This window comes from Odontesthes bonariensis, chromosome 18 (genome assembly GCF_027942865.1).
Source record: "Odontesthes bonariensis isolate fOdoBon6 chromosome 18, fOdoBon6.hap1, whole genome shotgun sequence".
Lineage (NCBI taxonomy): Eukaryota > Metazoa > Chordata > Actinopteri > Atheriniformes > Atherinopsidae > Odontesthes > Odontesthes bonariensis.
In genome coordinates, this window is record NC_134523.1 from 17,017,664 (window position 1) to 17,035,062 (window position 17,399).

Sequence of the window (17,399 nt, forward strand, 5' to 3'; positions counted from 1 at the left end):
TTGAGACAATGAAAGACTATTTCAAGTTACTTTGCCAACATTAGAAAAATAGCAACTCAAATGTTAGTATGAAAGACTCCAAATTAAACATCCCTTTCCCTTTTACTTCCTGTAGGTTAGCAGGACTATACAAAAAGTTGTGAATCACCTTGCATGAAACTTTTCCTAGAGAAGGGGCCTGACACAGCTTTGACATGAACTTTATGGTAATCCATATCTGCATCAGGATATATATATTTCTTTATATTCCTATATTTTCTGTTAGGATGTCTATTAGAAGTTTTATTTATATGTAAATAAATGTAGCCTTGGCAACAGCATGCATGCCCCCCCGCCCCCAGTTGAGTGTTTTCATATCATGAAATAACCAAAACCTAGTTGTATGCTTATGAAGACTTCTGTTATTTGTGTGCACAATTTTAGTTCAACCCTTAAAAAACTTGCAATACTAAACATTAAATATAAGGAAATATCCATGTAACCTTCATGGTTATGTCTACTAGTTGATAATGTGAGTCGTTCACATGCTGTGACTCCAGCTAAATACCTTTAGAAGATAAGCAAAAGTTAAACTAGAGATGAATGTGAGATTTGTCAGATTCCTGCATAACATATCTCAACTGCCATCACATTTTATATTAAATCTGGACAAATATCACCTTATGACTCACATTTATTAAATACTTTGCAAATAAGTGCAGCTTACTAACCAGCTGGCTGCAGATGTACTGGGTACATACGTCGGGGCTAGTACTACGTTTAAGCGCAGGGAGGCGTTCCGCCACTAGTTTAAACCAGAACTTGGTGTACTGGGCAGACGGGTGAAAAAACGTTGGCTACGTGTTAGCAACTGAGCGTTGAACATCGAGTTAGCAATACGCATTTGGATAAACCTGTATCGCCACCACGGATTTTTTATGGGACAAACGTACAGGCCTCGCTGCTAAAACGGTTAGTTGACATTTTTTTAGCTTCCTGTTCCATTTAGTAAGTTAAATAGCCGTTAGCACAACAGCTAGCATTAGTTGCTCTGCAGCTGATGAACGTAGCTAAGCTAAGATGGCGGTCAAATTATTTACATTAGCACGGCTGCTAGCACGGCATGCTAACTGTTAGTCCGTCCGCTTATTTGGCAGTTAAATGACTTCGATCCAAAAACTGTCCTTGCTATTATTAAACATGTAAATAGTGTGGTGGTTTCGGTTCTTAAAACGAGAATTCTTGTTAAAACTGATAACATTACCGCCAGCTTTATGAACGTTAATGCTAGTCTTGCACAGTACTATAAAGCGATGGATAGTTAGCCAACGTTATTTCATGAGCTTGGAATGTTGTTATTTTATGAATCTAATTCGGTTTATAGCTAACCGAAATGTTGTAACTATAACCAGGCTAGTTTGTTTGATTGCATACATTTGAAGCACCTTTGAACGTTAGGAGGTTGTCTGTTGTTTAATAAGGTCATGCAACAGGGTTATAAACATGCATCCCCTGTCTGTCCACATATTTGCAGTTCGCTTCAACATGCCCCTCTAGCTGTAACTATGTTCTACACTGAGGCAGCCTGCTTAATCTTGAGACACGTTATACTTAGACCAGTGTGCGTTTCTCGTGTTGACTGTTTACGCTTGCCTCCGAAAGATCCAATATTGTTGACCCGATTTTGTATAATAAACCCTCATGCTGATTGCTATTGATAATTTGATCTTTAAACAAGGGCAGGTTAGCTTTCCACTGAACTTTTCAGCTGAACTTCATGCTCAAGTGATTGCATGGTGCTTAATAATTATAGTTCTCAAGTTAATGAGTATTTTATAATATTGCAACTTATTAGACCTCTTGTCTTTCTCCAATAAATCAGCACTATGGTAATAAGCAGGCGTCCAACTTTTGTGAATGTTGGACAATTGCAAACCATCAACAGGATTCGCCAGTCAAGAGTTTAACTTCAAATGCAGTTGATCCACGTAGTTTTGATTTCAACCTGTCTTCAATGTGCTTAATTCACGATAATTTGTTATTTGTCCATCTAACAATCAAATAGATGCCTCACACTAGACGGTACTCGTCTTCGGAAAGAAACAGCCGAAGCAGCTACCATGACCGTTACAGAGACAGAGGTAGACGACATCGGCACAGAAGATCACCTACGAACTCCTCCAGTACTGACAGAGAAAGAGACCGGGACAGAAGGGGACGGGGGCACAGACAGGAAGGAAGCTATGCACGCTCAAGGAGGTATGGCGTCATGTTTTGTGTGTGATATCAAATATATTTAATGGGACCACTTTGTTATTGTTGTTTGTTTGTTCAGTCTTTAGTTGACAGTGTATGCGTTTGTCTACTTGCTCAGTCGCAGCTATGACAATCGCTCACCGGAACATAGACCATTTGATCGAAGGTACTGCGAGGGATACAGACGGTTGGATCAGAGTCGAGATCGGGACAGGGAGCCACATGGAGCAGCTGAAAGCTATTATCCACGGGACTTCTCACCAAATATGTACGACTACCGACGCGGCCGGGAGAGAGAACGTGAACGGGAAGAGTCTTACCGGCGGAAGGGCAGCAGGCGTAAGCACAAACGAAGGCGGCGTAGAACCAGGTCCTATAGCCCATCCTCCTCGGTGAGTACAACCAGGCCCGAGATTGAGTTTTAACTCTCCTCATCTTCTCTTTCTGCCTGTTTTTTCTTTCATTCAGCCCTTCCTTTCTCTGTCTTTCCCTAACCATTTCTTATTTACAGCCCGTGGACTTGGTAAGTAGTACATTCTTTATGATTTGTTTTTGTTTTGTTATTCTTTTTTTTGTTTAACTGGGTTTCCGTAATTTGGTATATCTTTTGGCAGAGCATTTTCATTTTTATGTAAACCCCTTTTTTGTAGTTCAGTAATGGTACACTAAATTATTTCTGTTCTTCACGCTCACATCCGCTGTGATTTACCGAACATTTATTTTGAAAACCTTATGGCATCCGGTCACACTTGCTTTTTTTGCCTGAATCTCTCATAAACTTTTGTGTAGTTATTTTTTATTTTATTTCTTTTTTTAGTTATTTGAAAAAGTAGAAAATGTTTTGTCATATTTGTTTTTGCCACTTTTGAATTTGAATGAAGATGGCCTTAAAAAAGTGAAAATGTTCTTCCAAACATCATGCTGAAATTTAGATCGGAGTTGAATTATTGGCATTTTAAAAATGGCTGAACTTAGGGCTGTTTCTTCTTGTGTGACACATTTAACCACACATTTTAAATGTTTTAAAAGGGATTAAGAACAGGGGCTGGATTTGATGTAGTGTAAATCATTAGATATTTCCTACTCGAACAGATGTGTTCAAGTCATTTTGCTTTTCCTCCTATTTAATCTGCAATGTCAGCCTGAAAAGTTTTTATTTAGTTGTTTGTCTGTCTTAATTGGTATTTGCGATGATGAATGGATGTGCCAGTTGCTTCCTTGTTTGTAAGCAGCTGTGGTTTAAAGGTAGTGGGGGGAGAGGAGCAGAGGACAACCTGTGATCTTTGACTTGTTCCCTTGCACTATATCCCTATCGTTATATATTTCCTTCACGTGGTGTCATGCGTGAATCGCCCATGACCATGAAACCCACCTACAACCACAACTACCACCAACACCACCCTCCTCCCTCCTCATCTACCTGTGCCGCCCGATGCCATGGCTGCGGCTGCCACTGAAACCCCTGTTCCCTTCGGTTGTGTTGTGACCTGCTGATGGTGGTTTGGGTGTGAAAACAGCGGAGCGACAGCCGGACGCGGGCACTGAGTGTGAGGGACGACGAGGAAGGGCACCTGATCTGTCGGAGTGGGGACGTCCTGCAAGAGAGATGTACTCACTGCCACTACTCTATCGTAACCCTTCTCCATATGAGTATAAAGCATAGAGCATTTACATGACATGGGAGTGCCTGATGATGATGCCTTGCTAGAATGCTCTTCGCTCTAGCTGAAGTAGCAGGGTGGATTGCAAGAATGTTGAAGAATTTGAGAGGGACTTTAGATACATTCTGCTTTTTGTTCTAGGATTTTAAAGCTGTGGAGCATTTCTTTGTTTCACAGGTTTTTTTTTTTTTTTTTTTGTTGGACTTTAGCCTAATTCTCAGTTACAGCGTTTAAATCTGTAACTTAAGCTAGCTGTTTCCCACTGCAATGGTTTCAGAGATTGTAGTAGAAAGCGCACACGCACATCACTTATGTAGCCGTTCTCATCGAGTTACATACAGCACATAGTTACTTGATTTACATATAATACTTCGAAGAATAATGAAGTTTTAGGAGTACATTGGAATACTAATCAATTTTAGCATAGGCCATGTTTTCTTTTGTGAAGAGACATTCACATAATAGACATCCTAAACATGTGTGCCATGACTTTCAGTGCCTGCCAATTGGTCATCAAAAGAAGGGAGTGCTTTTTAGTTGCCCCCCCTTGTTTTGTATTATAGTATAACCCTAACCCATTCACTTATCCTAGAGCCTGCCAGATTGAATAGGCAGCTTTTTGAAAAGGGATGGGCGCTAGCACTGATTCGCCTGTCTAAAGCTTTGCATTATGTATCCTTGCTTGAGTCCATGTGTCTAATGCTCCTATTTTTTCTTTCCCCACTCTCCCTCGCTTCCTTTTTTCTCTTGTGTTGTGTTGCAGATGAGATTGTCAATACTCTGGGAGAAGGCACCTTTGGGAGGGTGATGCAGTGCATTGACCATCGCAGGTGTGTGTCAGTTGAAATTGTAAAACAACAGCCATCATCCTCTGGGGGTCTTATTACCTCCATCCTCAGTAGAAGACATTTGGTGTGCTTGATTTGTAGAAACAAATCTTTGCGTCATGCTGTCCTTGAGTGAAATGGGATTGGGATAAGAGTATTAAACATGCATTGAGCTATTTCTGCTGAGCCAGAAAATGTTTTCAACGTGTTGTTTGCCCGTCGGGCTGAATTTCATTAAATCTGAAAAGGTGGAGTCAAAGAAAAATCTGTTTACACTGTTTATGCATTCACTGCATCCAGTTTTTTTTCTCAAGGATTTTAACTTAAAACTTCCACATCAACACATCCACTTTATTACACTGCCCGTTGGTCAAAGGGTGCAGTTTACTTTGGGGGGGGATTATATTTTGGCCCTGTGCGACTTTGGGCCCCCATAAACACGAGGACTGTTAGGGAGTCACTCCTCATGGTAGGTTTATTGTTTTGTGGCAGGGATAGAAGTGTACATCTGGTTAATTCCTACAGCTGTGCCTTTCTAACGAATATTGCAGTTTTTCTGCATCAGTTTTGGTCTGTATGTAAAAAAAAATTAGATTTGGTGATGCGGGAGTTGAATGTCATTAATGACTCTATTTCTATCACGCTGGACCAAACACACAGCTATCTCTCTCGGTTTGGTCTGGCAGTATTTTTTGAGCTCGCAGCATTGTGGGCTACTCCGTCAGAGCTTCTTTTACAATCTTAACGTAAGCAGTTAAGATAATTCCACAACAGTCTGAATACACCGTCACATAAAATAATGCACACCACAGAGGTTACAATAGAAGAAGTGCAAGTGTAAGGCTGAATTGAAATCTTATCACAGATAAATTCATTGTAGTAGTCAGATGTTTTTTTTATAGTATGATTTTTTTTTTTTCATTTTTATCTGTTAAAAGTTGTTTGTTGACCTTATGCTGTCCTATGTTTTGCAGGGGAGGATCCCGCGTTGCTCTGAAAATTATCAAGAATGTGGAGAAATACAAGGAAGCGGCTCGACTGGAGATCAATGTATTGGAGAAGATAAATGAAAAAGACCCTGATAACAAATTGTGAGTTCTGACTGTTGTATTTCTGCGAAAAGATAAAGTTTTACACAGCTGTCTTTATAGCTTTGACCAGAACCACCAACATTTTGTCATGTTGAGATACAATATCACTAAACCAAGCTCGTTTTGCTCATTTCTGTAGATTTTGCAAATGCCCTTTTTATTGTATCCCTGTATGTTACGTTCAGTGTCTTCCAAACTGGTTTCCTTGCTTGTCGTGTTAATGGTGTGGTGTTTGCACATGTGAATCATCACTGCTGAATCTCTCATATTTGGTTTCTCTTGCAGCTTGTGCGTACAGATGTATGACTGGTTTGACTACCACGGTCATATGTGCATCTCTTTTGAGCTGCTAGCTCTGAGCACCTTTGACTTTCTGAAGGAAAACAACTACCTGCCCTACTCAATTGGTCAGGTCAGACACATGGCCTACCAAATCTGTCTCGCTGTGAAGTGTAAGTCATTTTCATGTCATAAGAAGCTTAGACATTAAATGCTTTGATGAGAGGTGAATTAGGAATAGAATTTACATTAAATACACTCTAAATTCTCATAATCCGAGATTTTTATGCGTTAATGACAAAGATTTTTTATTTAAATGTATTTTTCCAACAAACATAATCGATTATTAATGTTTCTTCATTGGGTCTTGACATTGAAATTCCTTTGTTGTCACTGTAAATAAATAAAATGAAACTCAAAGCACATGATAAAATAGTGATTAGTTAAATAGGAATAAAAAGGTAATAACTTGGATAATAAAAAGTCATGGACAACCCTTTAAAGTTGCACATTTTATAGCCTTCAAATGTCAGTTTAATATAGTTTTGTTGTATATTAGACTGTTTTAGTTCTGTTTTCTTGTTGTGTCTTTAGTGCTATTTATCACTGTGATGTTCCAATTACATTAATATCACATGTCTTCGTTCTCATTTATTTAATGTGAACGAAGCACTGGTGATTAGAAGATTGGTTAATTAGGTTAATGTCATTGTGAAGAACTAATTGAAATCTTTTATCTTTTCCCTCCTCTGTAGTTCTCCACGACAACAAGCTGACACACACCGACCTAAAACCAGAGAACATCCTGTTTGTCAACTCGGACTTCACAATGTCCTTCAATGTAGAGAAGGTAAGAGCAAGTTAAGTTCTGCATCAGCCCGTCGACTCCACCTGAATGTTTTAAATGGATTGTCCCCGCTCTGAGTTTGCTTCTTTAGGATTGATAAATGCACTTCTTTGGTCTAGCTGACCACTCGAAGCGCTTTAACACTACATGCCACATACACTCATCCACTCACACTTGTACAACACGTCTTAGTCTGTACAGTTTTCCAGGCTACACACAGCTTTTTTTCCCACTATCGTACACATTCACACATCGATGGACACATTGGTAGGCAAGGTCGGGTTCAAGGACGCTTTGAAATGTGGCCTGCGGAAGCTGAAAGTTTGAGCTTTTCTTCCTCATGAGCTACAGCTGCAACGTTTCTTTTGCTCTATCTGAGTTCTCTCCCCATTATACTCAAGGAGGAACTGTTCACTTTGTATTTTGAGATCTTGACCTTTAATATGCTACATTTTCTGCAGTGACTTTCCTCTTTTTCCATGACATACCACTCTATCATAACAAATGTAGTTGAAAACTGAAATCATTTCTTACAGATAGAGGTGAAATATCCTTTTCTGCATTTAGAAGAAGAAAAACAGTGCGAAGAGTTCAATTTAGTCTTTCTATTGCACATCATCGACTGAATGTTTACATAAGACTTGTCACGAGAAAGTCATTTTAAGCTCAATGGTCTGAAAAACAGGTGTTGTTTGTCCTACAGAAACGAGAAGAGCGGACTGTTAAGAGCACAGCAGTGCGAGTGGTGGACTTTGGCAGCGCCACTTTTGACCACGAGCACCACAGCACCATAGTATCTACACGGCATTACCGCGCCCCTGAGGTGATACTAGGTGAGAGTGACTGTAGGTGCAGCAGATGAGCGTGTGCGTATATTTCTACAACTTTAGGTGGCAGATATATAACAGGAAAACTAGATTAGTGATGAACAACTGGGCCTGTTTGAGCTGGCGTAACTTATTTCACTCAGAAAAGCAGGAAACAAGAGGATACCTATCCTGATTTTTCTGAGAGAAAGCACTTAAGGTTACTCCTCTCCTTGCCACCCGATTCAATCTATTTGTCATATATATCTATGCAATATCAAAAGAACTACTAAAAGTTTGAATTTGTAGCAGGTTAATGTGAGGGGTACAAATCGCCCGCCATGGTCAGTCTGAAGTTGTGCAACGCTTTTAGACTGTATTTACTTTGGGAATAAATGACGTGTTAATGAGAATGAACCCTTGCCTGGAGCACACGCCTCTAAAGACCTATTTTTCATCATATTTTCATGTATTTATTACATGTTTTTTTCCCTTCAGAGCTGGGCTGGAGTCATCCCTGTGATGTGTGGAGTATTGGCTGTATCCTCTTTGAGTACTACTTGGGCTTCACCTTGTTTCAGGTATAAAACTTTGCTTATTGCTTTAGAATGTAGCCTTTTATTCACTTAGGATGTATTGTCTTATGTACGGTATTTTTCTGAATTTACCTCACCTCACAGTAACAGATAAAAGTTAAATTGTAGATTTAGTTGTGTTCAGTTAACATTGGTGCAGGCAGTATGGTAGAAACAAACTCTTAGTGTCTTTGTGAGCACCGTTGCAACTGTCTTCAATCACCATTTACAGCTGAGTCAGTCTCCACCTTTGGTACTTTTCCACTGAGTGTCTTCTGTCTTTCAGACTCATGACAACAGGGAGCATTTGGCCATGATGGAAAGAATCCTGGGACCAGTACCCTCAAGGATGATCCGTAAGACCAGGTTAGAGAAGAGCCTTCGAATGCATTTTACACACATAAATACACCTTTTTTATGTACAAAAAGTTATACACACCCTGTTGCTCACACTCATCCCGTGAAACTCTTAGGAAACAGAAGTATTTCTATCGTGGCCGTCTGGATTGGGATGAGAGCTCCTCAGCGGGAAAATATGTCAGAGAAAACTGCAAACCCTTACGGGTAAGAGGGGTGGAAGTGGAGTGGGATGGAATGAATATGCTGAGATAGATAGATAGATATATATATATATATATATATATATATTTATTTTTTTGTTTGTTTGCTGCAGGAGTTTTCCTCCAGTTTTCCTTCTCATTCCTTCTTGTTTCTCTCTGTTTTCCCACCAGCGGTATGTCCTGTCAGAGGCGGAGGAGCACCACCAATTATTTGACCTCATCGAAAGCATGTTGGAATACGAGCCCTCTAAGAGGTTGGCGCTGGCTGACTCTTTAAAACACCCATTCTTCGAGAACGGGGGCACTAGTGAGGCAGCAGGCAGCAAGATGTGGGAGGGTAACCGGGACATCAGCCGGTGACCCACAAGCCTGCAAAGACTGAATGATGGAGGATATCAAGTCCTTTCCACGTGGAGCAGCTCAATTGTTGAATAAACTGGGACTTCAGAGGTTTTCTATCATTTGTCACTAAAGCATGGACACCATAACCTCTTGCTCCTCCACCCTCCCCCAATCTGACATCCACCTCTGCAGCCACAGGAGGCATGTTTTTGCAGTGGAGAGACCAAACTAATCCACAGAAGACTGGAGAAGAGTCATGAATCTTTTCAAGTGGTAAAAGCCTATTTACAAGCTGAAAAGTCTTAGATGGAAAATGATTTATACCTAAAGTAGCCCTCTATGCAGCTCCTGTCTTCCTTTTGACTTCTCAACACTTTCCTCCCTCCCTTCCGTCCGACCGCTTTTTATTTTCATCAGCATGTGAAATAGATTATAACCCTCGTCAAGGAAATGAGCACTACTACAGTCACTCAAGGAAAACGACAACAAAACAATCTGGGAGAAGAAATGTCTTCCAATTCTGAAGTCAAGCATAAAGGGAGATAGAGCTGTATATTCAGCGCAGGTTCTCACCCACATCCTTTTAATTATGGTGAAACGCACAGTATTCTATAATAAGATCAAGTCTTAAAAAAAAAAAATTGAATGTCTCATTTCCTTTGAAATTGCAAGTATTTCCAGCGGACGGTCTAAAGGTTTTGTTACTGTTAAGTGAGCATTTGAACTGCATATATTTTTCCCTCTTTCTTGTTTTGTGTGTAAAACTTTCCGTCTATGATGACTCTTGACTCTAATCCTGCGGTCGGTGGGTTGCTCTGATTTGCCAGTGAGATGACGGTGATGGACACTCCACTCACACAGGCCTCTCTGTAGCCTGACTTATTGATGAATATACATGTTTGTTATGTTCTGCAATGTTTTCTAAGTGTGAGCGTGCGTGTATGTGCAGGAATGTGAATGGAGTGGATGACTTGTTCATGTCCTGCGCATTAGTTTAGCTGAGCATCAGTCATGGGGTCATTCTCGTACATTTTAACTCAAACCTATAAACTGCCTTTTCCTTTCACATCATCAGACCTGAAGTCTCCACATTGAGATTAAGCACACAGCTCCTGTTGATGGTATTTATTTTGAGTTCCAATAGGTCATTGGCCCCACTTCCCACCTGTACATTACTTTTTTTGTATGAAATTAAAGCGTATAAAACTGTATATATGTATTATTGTGTAGAATTAAAGATCTCATGCCAAAGGCCAATGGTGCTCTCGGTAGCATTTTGGGCCTCTGGTAGCTTAAGAGAGGTGTTCGGTCTTTAAATACTTGCTGTGCCTGAGTCCATCTCTTACCTAACTTGCTTAAACCTTTGCTGGGTGATTTGAATGTCTGAGACGCTTAAAAGATGGAAGAAAAACCGACTAAAGTGAATTCTTTGTCCATAATTTTAACTATAAATTGATATTTGGTAATGGTTGCTTTTCTAAACTTTTTCTTACTGTAACTTTTGTTTAAAGGATCTCAAATTGATTTAACTTTTTAAGAGAAGGATTTTTCTAAAGCCAACACACTGACTTTATCAGAGCTCTTTTGCCAGTTACTCATACAGGTATTTTATGCTTTCTATGACAGCGCCCCTCCCAGCTATTTTTGGTTGGAAACTAATTTCTGTTTCATTCCCTTCCAAAACTCAGACCGGCTGTCGCCGTGTCACGCTCCAGTGACAGACGAGTGGATGATCTGCTGCAGCAGGTGTCCAGAAGCAACGTCATGTGGGCTTTCCTCATCTTTTGGTAATGATCCAGTAGTTTCTTTATTAACCCCATTCGTTAATCCCTTCCTTTCCTGGAAGGGAAATGTGTCATTTTAGCTGTTGTCCTCTTCTGTGTTACCTAAGCAGCCAACAAAACTAGGACCCAGGCTTTACAGCTTGTTTTTTTTTATACTGAAAATGATTTGGAACATCTTACTGCTTCGTAGAAGATGTGCGGGACTGATTTAGATTGGAACATGAGAGGCTACTTACGCCAGCTGCTCACTCTGGTTGATAATGCAGCCTCGGTTCTGTGAGTCAGAACATGAAAATGAGGTGTTTAAAGGCATTTGTTTAGCATTACACATCCAGTAGGATTCAGTTCAACACAGGTCGGTGCTTACAGCCGAGGATTTCTTCATTTTTGTTAAATTGGAACGGTTGCAGTCACAGAATTAAAATGACTGTTTACTTCATAAGGAATCGACTGTTTTTGTTTACCAGAAGGATTCTCTGAGTAGGATTCCTGGAGGTGTGCACTCTCCAGACTTGGGTCCAACTCTGAATGAATGACTCGGTGAATGAAATGAGTCATTCAGCTTCGTGATTAATGACTTCAGTCAATGAAAATGTGCTGCTTTAGGGGAAAGAAATCCTTTCTGCGTCATCAAAGCATCACCCTCCAGCTTTGAGTCTTTTCACACTCCATCTGTCCGGCTCCCTCTGATACTGTTTTACCAATTATTCTCATCTACCTTTACCTATACAGAAAATGGGAGTGCAAACTTTGAACCAAGTAAAATCCCCCGAGTGCAAACTTAAATTTTTCAGAAATGATACTGGCCACATGTAGACATTCAAGTCTTAACTAGTGCAAGAGTTGTTTTGGACTCGTTAATGAGATGAAAGACTTATGTGTCTTCAGCTTATCCTGTTTGAACACCAGCGAGGTCATCAGTTAAATCCCCATAAGAGCAGAGGTTGGTGGAGCAGAAGTTTGTACAGGTGCTCAAACAGGACTGGGAGCGATGCATCAAATGGACTCTGTGATTTTAGAGATTTAACAAATGACTCTGAGCTGAATGTGTCAGGAGGAGATATCCCTTACAGGTCAGTCCCGTTGTTTCTTTAAAGAAATTTGCATTCGATTTTGTTCGTTTACGCTTCAAATTAATTTTGACAATAGTCGCGAGGTGTCTCTTCTTTAATGTCATTAAGGAGCGGTTGAAAGTATTTGAAATTGTCTTATTCTGCAGATTACAACAAAGAAAGGCCTCATTCTGCCACCCAAATTCCTTGTGAGCTGAGCTAAGGTGTACAGTCCCACATGCTGACTTTGCCATAAAGCCGGGCAAAAACCATCCGATAAATCTACAAACATCCACGCACAACAAAGTCTGCCAATGGATTCCCTCATGTCACTGGGTGCTCCCCTGAAGCAGTTCACCAGCTGCGTGTCGGGGAAGAGCGCCTCTGCCAAGAGAGACACGAAGAAGAGCCAGTCTGTCCGCAGAAGCAGCTTCGCCCGCAGGAAGAGCGTCAGTCGGAGGAGAAGCCTCCCCTGCAACAGCCAGAAAGTCCCAGACTCCTGGCTCAGATCGTACCAGGATGAACTGAAGAAAGAGAGGTAGGGGGGGGCTTAAAATCTCTTAAACTGGTACTTTGAAATGTTTATTCTTTTTGTCATTCTAGTAAACAGTAAATGATTGACTGATGATTTTCAGACATTAATTCATTTAAGAATCAAAATGGCTAGTAACCGTCTCATTATCCAGCTGAGACTCTTGGCCTGCCACCTCGGCTTAATGAGGATAAAGCTGGTTGTTACGTGTAATAAGCTACTTGCCCATGTGCCGTGTCTTATGTTGCTCTGTGCCGTTTGCCAAAGGAAACGTCAGCAAGCCATACTGGCCAAGAAAAATGCCGAAAGGGACGTTAGAAGGACTCACTTCAGGAGCCACCACTGCCTCCCAAGGGTGAGTGAACAATTCAGATGAGACCTAATGAGTCTTGCTCATCATCGTCATTACTCAGCCATCACTGCCTCTTATATCCGCAGCACACCAACGCTGCGAGGAAACCAGCGCCAGGGAAGCACGATTCCTTCTTTGGAGCTTTTCAGGGCCTCAGTCTGGACGGACTGATGGGAGGCACTGGTGGATCTCCGGCGGTCGCTGCCGGTGCAGGCGGAGATCAGTGCAAAGTCATGTGAGGTGAAACCTTTAAGGACAATTAGATGCAGGGGATTTCGCTACGACGGAGACGTGACACCAACTGCTTCTCACCTTGTAACCCAGAGAAGAGAAACTGTATAATTCTTTCTTTATCTGATATGTTTGAATGTCCTTGCTGTTTTTGTATACTTGAATAATCTTTGCACAGTGAATGCTCTCACTTATTTGCCAGTTAAGAAAGCTGTTCTCCTCAAATGAAGTAAAAAAAAAAAACACTTCACTGACTTGAGTTTTATGTTCTGACACACCTGGTTTGATTAATTGAACTGATTGAAATCCAAACCAGAAACTAAAGCTGGCAGGCAAAATGGTTTTATTGACACCCCCCCTCAGAGCAACATAAACGGTAAATACTGTACAAACACCAACAGGATGTTTGGTGTTTTTATTGTAATGAATACATTTAAGATGTGCAGGACTGTCCGGATATTGAGACATGAACTGCAGAACTCACATCTGTGCTGTTGAGTCAAAACAAAATGTTAATACAATGCAGTGAGCTAGTATCTGGGACAGAAATGTTTTCCTCCTAACAGCACATTTAGAAGTACAGTGTTACAATACAGTATTCATTGTAAAATGGCTCCTCAAAACCAATGCCTTACACCATCAAATATCCATCCTCCAGACTAACTGAACCTTCCTATTCAGCAAATTATACTGTTTTGCTTTGTAGATCACAGCAAAATAGGCTTAAGATGAGTTAAGTCGTTTTTTTTTTGTTTTTTTATTTAATTAAAAAAAAAAGAACAAAGACAAGCCACTATTTCTCCTCAGACATAAATGGAAGATGCATCATATCTCTTTCTAACACAAGGGAGGTATGACCTCTGGCTCCAGATCACAAATATGTACATTAGAAAACCAAGTACTTGTACAAAACTACGTTTTTCAGGATAGAGAATCTGACGTGAAGACATATCCTGGTGACTGTGTGATGACAATTACACAGCTGACTGCAGACAAAATGGTGATGATACACAGAACAGGGAGATTTTATTTTTTTCAACAGTTGATTCTGATCTATTTTAGTCCATTTTAGAGCATCATTCCCTCTGTTCCATCTTGACTTTGGGGGGCTTGAGGAAGGACCTGTTCTTTTTCTCCTTGGTCTTGCCTTTAGCCTGGAAGTTCCTCCAACTATCCACCCGCCCATCTCTCGTTTCCTGGACAAACGTCCCAATGAAAAGGTTCATTTAAGAGAAGGCCCAAACCAAGATAATCGTGTTTATACATGCAAATAAGAAACCACAATCAGCGGAGAACACACCTCAAAGTTTTTCTGCCATTCCCTGTCCCGCTTCGCCTTCTCAGCCGCCTCAATTTCCTCCTCCCGTGCCCTTTTCCTGGTGAATTATGAAAATATTCAGTGTCTCAAAATTTTTAAGTCTCTCGCAAAACAAAAACCAGGTTGCAGATACGTGGTCATCTACCTTTCGTGCATGTCCTTTGCCTCCCTTTCCTTCCTTTTGATTTCAAGCTCTGCAAACAACTTCATGGTCTGTTTGTACACTGCTTGTTTAAACTGGAGGGAAAAAAAAAAAAAAAAAAAAAAAAGGATGTATGACCAATATTTCACATTTAAATAACCACAAATTGCCAAATTATTACAATCTTGACTGAGATTACGTCCAACATTTTACTATTGTCTTTAAATATTTTTAGGGTGATGTTACACCGTCATCTTGATGACTAACTTACCATTTCAGGGTCATCCTCTTCTACATCCTGTGATTTCCCTTCTTTCTTCAGCTGTTTTTTTTTCTCCTTTACCTATCATACCATCACAAAAACCATTACTGAACAAGTGCAGATTATTTCGACCATGTCACACAGACCATACATTCGTAACATTTTTCCACAGGTTGGTCGATATAGTGACGACTCACCATATGCTCCACATATTCCTGCCCTGCGTTGACTACATCCAAGGCTCTTTTCTTCTGCTCAGGCTCCAGCAGGAGTTTGTATGCCTTGTCCACAGCTAGAGAAACAATAAGACTCAGTAAAGAACTTTTGTATATACAATTTAAACATAAAAAGATATTTGACACTGGGTTTTAATTTGATTTCAGTATATTCAAGTGCAATCAACTTTGCAAATAAATGTTGAAGAGCCATAAAATACGCATCAGGTTAGTAGACGTCAGTGTTTGTACCTTCGAAGGCTTTCTGCGCTCTTTCCACGTTGTCCTGATTTTTGTCTGGATGGACCAAAATGGACAACTGCACAGTTAAAGATCAAGATTAGTGATGAAAAACAAAGACTGCCAGCAAGTCAAAAAGACAACGTCACATCTCTGACAATAAAACCACCGAAACGCTTTTCTTACCGCCCGAAATCTTTTCTTCAGTTCATCATCTGTTGCTTCGGGATCAATTTGCAGCACCTGAGAATGTAGTGAAAAATAACTGTTGATATGTGTCTACGCATGAGATTACTCAGGATGTTAAAGTATTTTTAAGTAATAACCATAAGAGTAATGTTGAAATTGTCAATTCTAACAAGACTTTTATTTACACTGTTTTTGATTTTTTTTGGTCCCAAAATATAAATTGTACCAAGAACTTATTTAATAAAATAAATTAATCTCTAATAGCTATTCAGAATTATCTATAATATAAAATTATCATATATTATAATTGTATTTATCTGTATTTTCTTTTTTAGATTAAACACACCAATATAAATACCAATCAGCCATAACATTACGACCACCTGCCCTAATGCTTCCAAAATAGCTTTTAAAAGTCAGGATGAGGACAACGAACTGGGTTGTGCCTTTATAGGTGTGTGGCAAGTAAGTAACATCCATGTGAATGTGAAAGATGAGCAATGTTAATCTCTTTACCTGTCGGTGGTTTTAATGTTGAGGCTGATTGGCGGAAAAAGTACATCATTAGAGCACTTGGTTACCTCAAAAGGATTGAGATTGAAGTACGATGCACCAGGTCTGAGAAGTCTTTCGATCTGCTGCTTTGAGGTTAACACCGAGTCTCTCTTCTCAATCTGCTTCACCTGTCAAAATACCAGAAAAATCAACCAAAGTTCACTCAAAAATAAAAACGTTTCTTTTTGAGCACAATCAGTAATGATTGTGAAGACACTAAAATGATCTGAACCTGATCTGGTTTCAGTAATACAATCTGCTACTAAAGCTGACCAGCTGTCCCTCTGTGTGGGACTGAATGACATTTTTTTTTTTAAGCCTCCTCATCCATCAAACTGAAATGATGTCGCACACTTTGATTGGCTCATACAAAAGTTGTTTCCCCACCCAGAATAATTCTCTATCTTCACACGGGGGAAGAGTTTCGCGTGAAATGACTGGTTGTATGCGAGTTTCTCAAGAAACGTGTGGCTCAAAAGGAGAAAAAAATGATTAGCAAACAGCAGCAATCCAAATCATAATGGTCGGAGGACGGTGCTGCAAAGCTGGCACCAGTCATTTGTCCAAAGTCAAAGATTAAAGAGATTCTTTAATCTTTTTTATATATAAAGAAAAAGGATTACAAGAATGCAATCAAACTACTGTAGGAAGTAGGGAAAGTTGTCGTTAAAATAAATTTAAAAAAATCAAACTCTTATTATGTTAAATGTCTGATTTATAATGAGTACTAACTGATGGTGTTTATTTATTTTCTTTTAAGACATATAAATCATTGGTAGCATGTCCGACACAAACATATCGCTGTGGTACTAGAAGGAAAAGGACTGCAAAGGCCGTCTGAATGAATTATTAACAACATATTAACTGTTTAAGTTATTTGTAGCGACTTTGAATTGAATTGCGAGATTAAAAAGTTTAGAAAACCCCCCAGCGGTGTCATGCAGCTACCTACAAACATCCCAGTAAACGTTAGCTTCTTCGTTAGCCGACGCTTCTATCTTTAAGGCCTTGCGTGTAAAACGATAGCCGCCGACTAATCTCCACGGATATATTCACTACGTCCAACACTGTTAAAAAAATCAGAAACTAACTTTAATTCAGTCATACCTCCGTGTAAAAGCTTTGAAATAAATCATCTGACACACAGTGAGTGGAAGACTCTCCCCCGGCGGCCGCCATCTTCATACTGGTTTACATGTGACGTACTGAGTCACGTGATCGCGGATATATTCAACGTAAAAAAGCCGCTTCTCAACGCGAAGAAGACGAAGCGCGCCGGCGCAAGCAAAATGGATTTACGTATT

At 40.0% G+C, this 17,399-nt stretch overlaps 3 protein-coding genes across 4 annotated transcripts; 2 read left to right on the top strand and 1 right to left on the bottom strand.

Moving 5' to 3' along the window:
* Window positions 1-802: 802 nt before the first annotated feature.
* On the top strand, window positions 803-10,519 carry clk2a (CDC-like kinase 2a). Of its 2 annotated transcripts, XM_075450389.1 has the most exons (13): window positions 803-951; window positions 2,045-2,238; window positions 2,354-2,627; window positions 3,753-3,843; window positions 4,660-4,726; window positions 5,698-5,814; window positions 6,100-6,266; window positions 6,849-6,943; window positions 7,644-7,773; window positions 8,245-8,327; window positions 8,608-8,687; window positions 8,795-8,885; window positions 9,053-10,519. In XM_075450389.1, the coding sequence occupies exons 2-13, from the start codon at window positions 2,045-2,047 to the stop codon at window positions 9,239-9,241; spliced, it is 1,578 nt and encodes a 525-aa protein (XP_075306504.1). In that variant the 5' UTR covers window positions 803-951; the 3' UTR covers window positions 9,242-10,519. The 2 variants fall into 2 exon arrangements, with proteins under 2 accessions (XP_075306504.1, XP_075306505.1); XM_075450390.1 differs by lacking the exons at window positions 803-951; window positions 2,045-2,238; window positions 3,753-3,843 and having other exon boundaries at window positions 2,540-2,627.
* On the top strand, window positions 9,408-13,408 carry LOC142368268 (uncharacterized). Its single transcript, XM_075450392.1, has 6 exons — window positions 9,408-9,496; window positions 10,912-11,010; window positions 11,896-12,080; window positions 12,227-12,597; window positions 12,859-12,946; window positions 13,030-13,408. The coding sequence occupies exons 4-6, from the start codon at window positions 12,374-12,376 to the stop codon at window positions 13,180-13,182; spliced, it is 465 nt and encodes a 154-aa protein (XP_075306507.1). The 5' UTR covers window positions 9,408-9,496; window positions 10,912-11,010; window positions 11,896-12,080; window positions 12,227-12,373; the 3' UTR covers window positions 13,183-13,408.
* Window positions 13,409-13,500: 92 nt separating this feature from the next.
* Window positions 13,501-17,313, bottom strand: dnajc8 (DnaJ (Hsp40) homolog, subfamily C, member 8). The gene is made up of 9 exons (XM_075450391.1): window positions 17,203-17,313; window positions 16,122-16,223; window positions 15,538-15,594; window positions 15,364-15,430; window positions 15,094-15,188; window positions 14,906-14,977; window positions 14,638-14,729; window positions 14,475-14,550; window positions 13,501-14,370 (listed from the first exon to the last, which is right to left on the bottom strand). The coding sequence occupies exons 1-9, from the start codon at window positions 17,278-17,280 to the stop codon at window positions 14,251-14,253; spliced, it is 759 nt and encodes a 252-aa protein (XP_075306506.1). The 5' UTR covers window positions 17,281-17,313; the 3' UTR covers window positions 13,501-14,250.
* Window positions 17,314-17,399: the final 86 nt, after the last annotated feature.